The 11,823-nt window shown below is 38.8% G+C and overlaps 1 protein-coding gene across 2 annotated transcripts in view; it reads left to right on the top strand.

Moving 5' to 3' along the window:
* Positions 1 to 6,194: 6,194 nt before the first annotated feature.
* The window catches only part of LOC105041027 (probable phosphoinositide phosphatase SAC9), a 37,567-nt gene continuing 31,938 nt past the window's right edge, over positions 6,195 to 11,823 (top strand). Inside the window, exons 1-4 of one of the 2 annotated variants that reach the window (XM_010917817.4) lie at positions 6,195 to 6,360; positions 7,156 to 7,267; positions 8,872 to 9,470; positions 10,126 to 10,258. In XM_010917817.4, coding sequence (XP_010916119.1) covers positions 7,255 to 7,267; positions 8,872 to 9,470; positions 10,126 to 10,258 — 745 coding nt within the window. In that variant the 5' untranslated portion in view covers positions 6,195 to 6,360; positions 7,156 to 7,254. The remainder of the gene's footprint in view (positions 6,361 to 7,155; positions 7,268 to 8,871; positions 9,471 to 10,125; positions 10,259 to 11,823) is intronic. The other variant, XM_029263356.2, reaches the window with a different exon arrangement.

Here is an 11,823-nt window from a genome sequence, read left to right as displayed (position 1 = left end):
ACGGTGCAGAAAATCACACACCGTACGCGGTGGTTCGCTCTCGCAGGGAGTTGATAAAAAAAAAAAATTCTTTCCAACATATGTCTTCAGATCCGTGCGTGACCAAATCATCGCGCACGATATGCAATTTTCTGCACCGCATGCGGTGCACAAAGAATTGCTCTTTATATAATAACAAAATGCGGCCCAAAGCCGGAGGAGCAGAAAAGATTGATGTAGTGCTTGACCAGCAGCCCAGTCTGCTGTCTGAAGATTGACCGTCCTTTTCCATTAAAGCAGGTCCAATAACAAAAGATGAGGGGTGAGCTGTAGGCCTGCAGTAGGAAAGAGACTCAAGCCGCTGGATGATAGCAAAGGAATTCCCCTCGAGTGCTTGTTGTTTGTGTGGAACATAATAAGAACTAGTATATAACCTGCACGATGCACAGGATGCAATTTAAATTTAAACCTCCCATTCGATAGAAAGTGTTGAGAATAAAAAAAATAAAAAAATTTAAAAAAAATACATGATAAATACCCAACACAAAATCCAAGCCATCTTCCAAGTTGATTTTTTCTGATCATCAAATAAGAGGAGACTCTCGCTCACCCCATGCTTTGTTGTTTATTTTATTTATCTATTCTATTATATTCATGCTATATATATTTAAAAAATAATTAAAATAATAAAAAAATTTATTTTATGCATAGTAAGAATTATTAGATAAATCTTATGAAGATCGACGATCTTGATTCCACAAAATTCTTTCATGAACCCATCATTTTTTATTATTTTTATCTTTAATCATTTTAAATATTTTCATCTCTCCATCTCCTTCTCCTTTGATTATCTCCTCACACATCCCCAACTCTTTCAATAGTAGAACCGACAATGTTACCAACGTCTTTTGATCATTTTCTCACATACCCCTCAAGTCTTTCAATAGTATCTATCAGCCATCACTACCATCAATGGCAACAGTGTGTTCGAACTTGGGATGAGATGAAAATATATGCGAGTGTGCCTCCAACTGATGGCTTGTGAGAAATTTAAACTTTAGAAATCGAGAAAAAATCTCTCTTTCTTTTTTACGGTACTAAAATTTTAGAGATCTAAATTAAGTAAAATAAAAAATATAAACTTTAAATCTTTTTTCTTTTTTTTTTCTCCTTTCTCTTTTCTCTTTTTTTCCCTTCTTTTTCTTTCTTCCTTCTTCTTCCTCTCTTCTTTTTTTTTTTAATTTTTTCGATGCTCTCTCGCCTCTCATCCCTCCTGTGTTGGTCCCACTACCTCTATCTCCTTCACCACCGCCTCACCGTCCACCCGTTCTCCCTGACGTCGACCGTCTCCTCGGATCGGCCTATAATCCCGACCACCACCTGAGTTTGCTCGATCAGGACTGCTGCCCACTCATTCTCCTCATCATCGGCTACCTGCCAACGTTCACCACGTCGCCCTCGACGCCGCCACCAACATCCTCTGGGGGCCTATCCTCGGGTTCCTCCTTGTCAACATGCCCACCAACGACCTAACCCTCACCATTGATATCGCCTCCATAGCCGCCGTCCATCCCCCTATCTCGGGTGGTGATTATGGGGAGGAGGCGAAGACATGTCCTTATTGGTGCCGTTTCCACCGCAAGTTGGATGGACACGACGAAGGAGGAGGTAGTGACATAGGCACTGAGCAGGGGATGGATGGAGGCATTTTTCTATGAGAATGAGATTCTCTGCAGTACTTAAAAAGTACCGTAGAGTATTGTACATTGTTAGATGCCGTCCATCATAAAATAGATAGTCCAAACTATTCAAATACCCCTAAGATTTATACATTCCTTTCTTTTTAGTGTTTGTTTTAACATGCACGTGTGAGCACGTGCGGCCATCCATCTTAAAATGGATGACACCCAACCATGCATGGCATCCTGCGGTATTTTTTGAGTACTGTAGAGGATTTGCATCCTCTTCTATGAATAAGCTGGGGGGTTGGTGTTATCCCCTCACTCTCTCCCCTTGTAGAAGCCATGGGCTACGTTTGTGGCATACCCTTTGCGATCGAGAACAGTAAGGAGAGCCCAAGGGAGAGGCCGCCGGCACCACATTCAGTGTCGGGGTCGGCACAGACGATGGTCACCCCGACATCGAATGTGGCACCTGTCAAGCTGTTGCCGTCTTCCATGGAGCGCACGGTGTCCACGATAGTGATGGTGTCTTCTTTGACTTGCGAAGAGGTCGTGGCTGTCAAGGGAGATGAGGGGCGGTGTTGGTGGCAGAGACGAAGCATATGAGCGGTCCGATTGGGCATAGGACTTAGGATAATTTAGATTGTGGAAATGTTGAATTGCTATATAACCCAATCGCTTAAACGTGCAGAAATTTTCATTTTTTATCTTAAAGAGTGTATGGCATATTGTTTCCTCAAAAGAGATAAGGATGACCCATTGGTCCATCCATGGTCATTTCCATAGAACATCGAGTCATAATGTATGTGCTATTCTCTACTACTTTTCATTGCATCTTTTACAACCAAAAAAATAATGGAGGGTATCCAAACATCTCTAATGCATGTAATCAACTAGAATGAATTAGCACTTAAATGATGAATCTCCAAAGAAGCTTGAAGTTAGTTGTCAATTAATGCTGTAGATATTGATTCAATTCCTATCTTGGAAAATTTAAGGAAGTTTATTTTTATATCATGTTCATTTAGGATAGTTGTTTAGGGTTAGCTCATGTCCACATGGAGCTAACAATATAGCTTACTGAGTGGTCTCATACATTGTGAATTGTTGGTGTATATTATCCAACCTCATCGCCACCTAGACACATGGTAGCTAATTATTGTCTGAGTTGATAGCTCTCTCATAATTACATCGGCTTATGATCGATCTGCCTCTTCAATACTATCATTAGTCGGCTCAATCCAGAACTGCTAGCAGTTAGAACGATCATCTCGATTTGCTTCCGATCTGCAGTGCCTTACTTCGGTGTGCAACCGACATAGTTATCAATACTAAAGGCACGATGTCCAGATGGTCACCGACATCATTGTTCCATGTCGATTTGTTGCCAATGTGCCTTCAGTCATACATACAATTATCTGACAGCTGTCAACCAGCTCAGCAGTAACTGTCTTCCAGCTATATTACGGTACATCATCACCCCATCCCACGATCTCTACATAGTTGGCTATTATGTTATAACAATCTAACGACCTAACAGATCTCTAACGGTTTAACAACTTAATAGATCTCTAACGATCTAGTAGATCTTTAACGGTCTAACAATTTTTTTTTAAGATCTAAGTGAGCTCCCTCTATATAAAGGGGGATAGAGTACTCTCCTGGAGGTAAGTCAGAACTCACAGAGACAAAACTCTGCTAAATTTTCTATAGAAAAAAATTAGAGTTCTTTCTACTTTCAACTTTATATTTTTTGCTTTCTACTTCTCTATTTTTATTACCTGTTCTCAAGGCCCCAGCTGACTTAAACATTGGAGAATCCTAAATAGGAGGATACCCCATAGTTTTAGGATTTCTTTTGCAAGTTTATTCGTAGTCTATATTAACTTAGCTCAACCCTCAACTTTCTAACTCGGTTCATTATCGATCTCAACATCTATCCTCCAGAGCCTTGCAGTAACATGAATCATATAGACTTAGTGATTTGAAAGTCAGCCAAACTGGGGTCCCACCAGCGAAGAACTAATGAAGGTGAATCATAACCCCGAAGTATGCTAGATGGTAGAGGGGCAGCACGAATCATGCAGCCACTGGTAAGCCAGACTCCACGGAGATTAAGGCGGTGTTTGGTTATGTAATTTTGGATGGAATAAGGACTTATTCCACCTTATTCCCCTAAACACTATAAAATCCGATGGTGGGCCACCCTGTTTTATCATAAGTCCTTAACCCTCGTATATGAATTCCATGGTGGATGATGGAATTGGGTATTCTATGGTCTTTTGTTCTCAAGATAGCCATGTCATTTATGAAAAATAAAGAGGGAGAAGGTGGAGGGGGGTAAAACCCTACCAACCCGACTATTTTTACTCCATCTTTACGTCGTGGCTGCTGCTCGCACCCTTTCGTCTTCTTAGTGGATCGAAATCATCCGTAGCCCTCCTCCTCTCTATCCCCTCTGCTGCTCCAGTGTCGTCCTTCATTCGATTTGATTCCACAACCGTCGATCACTACTGCACTCACCTCATACTCTCTCGATCTCTCTACAAGTAGGTCTCTTTCTACCTCCTATGTACAGTTAGCAACCTTCCTACTGGCTCCTTCAATATGTGTTGCTGCATCCCTTGCTGCCTCTATCAGTTAAGCGAGGCCCTTATGTTTATGAATATACATAGTGATGCTAATATATATGTCAGTTAAGTGAGATCCTCCATTTTTTTTTCTTAAAAACTTCATGAACAGAATTTTTGCATTTTTATGCATAGAAATTTAATTATATGTCAATTTGAGGTATATGGCTGCTTTGTGTTTAAGCACAGGCTTACTCTACAATCTTCATGATTTATCCTCAGTTTTACTGAATGGGCGCATGAAGTTCTGTTATCTATAACAGATGATGTTGTCAACCACATGAAGAAAAATATGCATGTTGCAATTTCTAAAAAATTTCAGATTTTTCACTAATAAATAAAAATGAGGCCTTGAGGTTCGTTTCATTTTTGGTCTCTTCTTTTTTCTTTTGAAAGTATAAAACTTAGCCTTCAGGTTGCATTCCATTACATTTTATAAGGACCTTTTAAAATATGCAAAAAAATCAATCTGAGCATATCATTTATAATATTGCTGTCATGAGATATGTATTTATGCTCACTCCATCTAGCAAGTCAGTCTGCTGCTTAAGACTGGCAAAATATGATCCGATCCGCCAATCTGATCCATGTTCGACCCGCTATAAATAGATTTATATTTAGACTAAATGGATTCGGATCATAAATGGATCGACGCATTTAACCCATTTAATAATTGGATCGGATATAGATTTTAGATATCTGATCCGTTTAACCCGTTTAATCTATTTAATATTTAGGTTGGGTTGAGTCAGATAACCTATTTAACCTGTTTAACCTATTTCTGACCCATTTAATCCGATCTGTTTAAACTGTTTAACCCATTTATGACCTATTTAACCTGTTTAAAATATGTTTAATCTATTTTTGACCCATTTAACTTGATCTATTTAACCTGTTTAATCCGTTTAATTTAATTTGACCTATTTAATAAACATGTTAAACGGATTGGATCGGATTATCTGTTTAATAAATAGGTTGAGTTCAGATTTAAATTTTTGATCCGTTTAATAAACAGATCGGATTTGAGTTGATCATTTTTTGACTCGATTCATTTACGATCCAATCCATTTATAATCGATCCGATCTATTTGCCATCCCTATTGCTGCTTGTTTTGTCTCTTCACTTAGAACTGATACACATACATTGTAGTTTGCTGCTTGTTGCACCGTTCTCTAAGATAAAATGACATATGTGCTAAATATGGTGGGACAAAACTAAGGTGCATCACTTTGATACACAAAATTTCTTGAAAGTATTATGTGAGAAGGTTGAGCTAGGCTGCTGTTGTATTTGGTGCAGGAAAGTGTGAATATCAGGTTCAACATGATTATCAAGCTCGTTGTGGCTTCAATCATTTTTTTTGTCTTTTGTATGTCTCTATGGTGCAATAACAGGCTATCCAAAGAAACATGGTTTTGGAAGGCAGGTTGGAGTTTAATTATTTTCCTACAAAAAAAAAATTAATTTTTTATTTTTATATATTAAACTTGATCAAAGATATTTTTAATTTTTTTTAAAAATTTATTCTCTATTCTTTATAGAAAAGCAGCTTTTTTTTTTTTTTTTTGTTATATCAATCAAACATCCGTTGAAATAATATTATATTAATTATATTAAAATATTAATTTTTAATAAAATAAAAATTTGAAATAAAAAAAATGAATAGTAATTTTTTAAAAATTTATATTTTTATTTCAGAAATAAAATTTAGGTACCCAAATACCACCTGGGAATAATAGGAACAGAAACTTGCCTCGGGCGCGGCTTTATCCGAACTACTCAGGTCACGGGTCGCAAGTCGCAACCCTCGGAATCCCCGGTTGCTCCAAGAATTGTTGACATGTCAGGGCAGAATAACCCTGGGGGGGGTGTGGGGACAATCAGGTTAATTCCACGGCCATCCGCGTAAAGAAGCGAGATCGTGAAGGCGGTTGTCCGAAAGGCGGCATCGTCCAATAAACAGCTATCCAGCGGAGGGCTGCCGGGTGCGCCGTGCGCGGGGGAGCGGAGACCGGCAGAGTTCCGTCGCCACAGGTTAGGTGGATGCCTGGGCACCCCAACGAGGCCGGTACTCCTCGCTCCCTTCTCCTTCTTTTTCTTTTCTTGAAATACCATTCTTGAACCCCTTCCCACCTCCATCCTTTCCTTTCTTCCCCGTCTTTCCACCGTCCTGCACCGCCTTCTTCTCCCGTCCCGGATATTAGGCTAGCTGGGGCGGCGGCGATCGGTTTACCTTGGCGGATCCGAGGGCTGCCGGCCGATAGATTGGAGGTGTCGGTGAGATTCAAGGATACCCTTCTCGTTCCATCCTCAACCCGAATCGGGTCGATGGACTGGTCCGGATCTTGTCGTATCGAGTTACCATTGTGAGGGTTCGTATTAAGCAAGATTCGCGCAAGATCCGCTCTGATGCCACCTCGTCGCGATCCATGCCCATCTTGTAGCAGCCAAAGTTCTGGGAAAATCATCCTTAAAAATCAATTCCTTCGATGTCCACCAATCAAATGCAATCTTGGTGTCATCAAGAAACAGTCTTGGAGCCAAACTTATCTGAAATCAGCCTTAAAAAACAATTACTTCGATATCCACCGATCCAACACAATCTTGGTGTCATCCAGAAAGTCTTGCAGGAGATCTGATTAACTTCTCATATCCTCCCTTTTGTTGGTGCAATTGGTGTAGTTCTTTCTTGCCTGATTTTGTTCTATATTAGTCTTCCTTGCTTCGATGTGAGCTCTACCTTTTTTGTTTTTGCTGTTTTATCCCCTTTATTAAATCCGTAATAACTACATATTGAGACTCTGCAATTGGAATTTTTTACATGCGTATAGTTTTAGAATTCAATGTCTTTTCTTGAATGCAGATTCCATGCCTCCGATTGATTCGAGAAGTTATTGGTTATCAAACTCCAAATGGGTAATTCTGTAGCCTGAAGTCTACTTGCCGGTGGCCACTGGCAGATATGGATATACCTAGTAAGTCTTTCTGAAATGAACTTTATAAATTTTGTACTGCTTGCCGTCCACATATGTTCTGTATGTGTAGTTGCAGATTTGGAAGTGTATGATATCCATTTAGGGCCAATCCATGCTAATTCTTATTAGAGATCAGTCACCTGGATTCTTTGTTGATGCGGTGAGTATGATAAGAAGAAGATTTAGGATGCACCGCATGAAATATTTGTACGAGAACAAAAATAACTAATGATTTGGTCCACCATCATATGTCTTTCTTTAGTCTTAGCACATTTTATTATAACTTTGTGTTGGCTAGTTTTGAATGATCTCATGACCTGTGTCATGTTCTGATCATACACAATAGCTATGCCATCTAGAAGCAAATCCCTGGTGCCATTCCAAAAAATGATTGCATGCCATCCTGACTAAATTCAGGTTGCTTTATTTCATGACCCACGAAGAATCCAATAGCACCAATCCTTGTTTACTAACTTTCATATTCCTTCAGAAGATAGCATCTCCTTTTATGCCACTTGTAGCCCTGATTCTAGTGCCTCAAGCAATGGCTAAAGAGGATTCAAACAAGGATTTTTTTACTTATAACTGATGCTATTTTGCCATGTCAGAAGAAAAACGGCTGAAACTAAAAGAATCGAGAATAGCAAACTGGATCTTCTCCACCAAGCAGTATGCTATCAAAAACTCTTGTCATCTAAGCAGCCAGCTTATTGGACATCCCACTTTGCTCTTTGCAGCCACCATTCAGTTTTTATAATAAGTATCAAAACTAATGTATGTTGCTTACAACTTTTGATAGAGATCATGAATTTTGACAAAATATTTGACAAGTTGTATGAACAGAAGAATAGAGTAAAAGAAGCCTTTTTTTCGGATGATCATGCCTTTGTGATATAACCTTCATTTTCAATCTGTTCATGTAGACATATACACAGTATGCCATATGCATTCTACAATTAAGTGGGATGGTAGATCATGAGAAGAACCTTAATCCTATTCAAGCAAAGAAATCTGTTATGTACCATGACATTGTCATGATGAAGGACTCCAACCGTTCTCCCTAGTGACAGCACAATCAACTTGTGCAATATTAGAATCCTTGTTTTGAGGGCACTTTCATACAATGCCTACCAAACAAACTGTGATGAGTCCTTGAGCTTGCAAACAAGCGATTTGTGAAAATATGTGGTATTTTGTATTGTATTTTAAGAGCTTAGTATCATGAACTTATACTGGTGCCTAGAAAGGTAATCTGAGCATTTGCTTCTATGAATTGAAAGGGAACTTCAAACCCTGCATATTCTTGCATACTTGATTCACTTGTATACATTGTGCAACTTTCAGGAGGTCAGAAAGATGGTTAATGGGATATAAACTGCCATCAAGTTGAAACAAACTTGTTCCAAGTGTGGAACCTCAAATGTGATGTCATATGCATGGACTTGTAATTAGATGCAGTGAATGATGGATGTGTTTCTCATTATTGCACATGGATAACCTTAAATCCCATGCTATCTTTTAATTTCTTATCTTGTAGTGGACTCAATTTGATTTTGAATATATATATTATTCTCAAGGCATGTGGTTTCTGATTTTTATTTCAGGTTCTTGTTCAAGAGATACCTCTGTTCTTGTTGTTGTGCTAGAATCTAGTGAAGTGTATGTCATTATCAGCTTGTCAACAAGGCATGACACCCAAGTAATTTATGTTGATCCAACTACTGGTTCATTGTGTTATAGTGGGAAGATTGGACATGATCTTTTTAATTCAGAGGAAGAGGCCTTACACTATGTCACAAATGGATCAAAGCTTCTGTGTAAGAGTACTACATATGCCAGAGCTATGCTCGGTTATGCAGCACTGGGAAGTTTTGGATTACTTCTAGTTGCAACAAGGCTGAGCGAGACGATTCCCAATCTTCCTGGTGGTGGATGTGTATATACGGTGACAGAAAGTCAGTGGATCAAGGTTCAACTTCAAAATCCTCAACCCCAAGGTAGAGGGGAACTGGCGAACATCCAGCAATTGGCTGAGCTTGACATTGATGGAAAACACTACTTCTGTGAAACAAAGGATATTACCCGGCCCTTTCCAAGCCGTATGACTTTCCAGACTCCAGATGATGAATTTGTCTGGAATGGTTGGTTTTCTAAGCCATTTAAAGATATTGGGCTGCCAGAACATTGTGTCATTCTTCTGCAGGTATATGAATCTTTATTTTGTTATATATTTGACTATATTTGTTGAAATAAGTAAATAACTATGTTAAAACCACTGTCATCACTCATTGTTAAACTAATGGTGAGAGCCACAATTTTTGCCTTCTACATTTCTGACTGCTTCCCCTAAATCGGCTACTGATTAACATGAATAGATGAGAGCTACAACCCTATACTGCTTACACATGGAATGATGGATCACTCAAAAAACATGGTGCCATTTAGCTGCATTGATGATGGTTGTCATCATAACACTTGTTGAAATTGTACAAACAAAACCTCCTGATTATCACCCAAGATAATGCAATTTATGCCAAATTTTGCATAAAACAGAAAAAAGTAACATAAGGTGGTTTCAATCAATTGAAGTTGTATAGTCCAATTAGTAGCAAAGGATATAGTACCAGTCGGCATGGACTCACAGATACCATGCTGCTGAGTGTCTGCCAGTCCATGCCGATGTGTGCTAGTGTGTGCCAGAAGTTGGCACAGCAGTACACTCACGTTGCTAGTGCCAAACCACACTGGTTGCTGGCAGCACTTCCTTGACTAGCTGTTTATGCGCTCAACTTGCACTATTCATTTTATAATCTATTTACTGTTTTCATATGAATGATCTAGAGATGTGCTACTTCCAGGGATTTGCTGAGTGCAGAAATATTGGAGGCACAGGCCAGCAAGGTGGAACAGTTGCTCTTATTGCTCGCCGTAGTAGATTGCATCCTGGTACCCGTTATTTGGCCAGAGGATTGAATGCATGTTCTAGCACAGGTGATGCACACCTTTATTGCCAGATTATCTATAGTTTGGAATAAATTCTCAGACTTGGATGCCAAACTTAAATATTAAAATGATCTGATAGCATACATGCCAATTGCAAATAAATCTTCAATGAAGTAGCAGCTCGTATCTTGCTGCTGTAAAATATTGGCTGCTCTGAAACTATTGATCTGCTTCAAGTCATAAAAGTTAGGAGTGTTGAGCTCCTCAGTTCTTTTAGTATTCATGGTTGGTACATCCAAAAGTATTTAATGTAGTTATGCTAGTCTGTTAAGAATGGCAACACACATCCATGTATGTATGAAAACATTTATTTTATGATTTACAACTATTGTGATAATTTTCACAATATTACAATATTTATTTTTAGGGGAAGGCATGGCCTTTCTTATTGGGTGAAAGGCTTGTAAAACTTCATTATTTAACTATACACTACAATATACATTCGTGTCATCTAAATCCAACCATTCCTCTTTCCATAATAACCTGAGAAGGCAACATAAGGGTTAAAGCCCCACATTAGAAGACTGCTCTTAACAAACTACTTCCACAGCAATACAAAAGCCTGTTCTTAAATCCATCCATTTATAGTAGTGCTTGCTAAATTGTGTATTCGGTCTTTCTATTCTGCATTTTATTACTGCTCTATTTGACATGATCTTTTACGAATTGAAACCTTTGTTGATCCTTTTAATGGCATTCCTTCCAAAGAATTCTTTTGAGCATTTCCATATTTGCATTTAGCTGCCCATTTGGAGGAAAACAGTACCATATTTAAGGAGGCAATTCCCACTAGCCACTAAGAGGAAAGACCATCTAACCCACAAGCATTCAATGCTATATTCACCATTCATACATAATACAGGCATTGGCTTCACTATTGCAAAAATGTCAAAGTGGCGATTTATCATCCACGACCCTCCAAATAGCAAAAGCTTGTGAGGGGATAGTAATTTTACCCCAAATAAAATTGGCCCATCCATCCTATTTAGCTCTGCTTCTAATCAAGCTCTAGCCAGATGCTTTTGCAATATTTGGAAAATGAGAGCTCAGGTCTATTCATGAATTGTAGGGATTTATCTGAAACCTTATTCGACAACTAGGTGACTTTAAGAGAACAAATATAGTGCGAACTCTCTATGTGGGAGACCTTTCTTGATGTGGTTTGTGCTTTGTCAAAGGTTGGGAATGTGGTGGAGAATAGGCCAGCTGTAAAACTAGGGTAGTTTCTGGTTAAAAAAAGGGTTTTTGAGCAGTTATTAAGATGAATTGTAAGGATTTTGGAAATATTCCTATTTCCTTCAACTTTGAAAGCACTACTGCTCTATTTTACTTCCTGATTTTTTTTTTTTTTTTTGCCGTGCATATGCCAGGTTAGTTGCATGAAAATAATGCTCAAAGATGAATCTGGCAGTTAGACTAGGAGACATTGATTGTGAAAATCAACTAGCTTCATGGCACCAGAGTCTCGATGGCACCAATTAGCAGGTTTTACGGTTATCCTATAACAAATGACATTCTGTGTTTATGAATTCTCATCCCCAGATCTGCTGTTT

Source organism: Elaeis guineensis, chromosome 3, assembly GCF_000442705.2.
Source record: "Elaeis guineensis isolate ETL-2024a chromosome 3, EG11, whole genome shotgun sequence".
Lineage (NCBI taxonomy): Eukaryota > Viridiplantae > Streptophyta > Magnoliopsida > Arecales > Arecaceae > Elaeis > Elaeis guineensis.
This window is presented reverse-complemented; position numbering and strand designations above follow the sequence as displayed.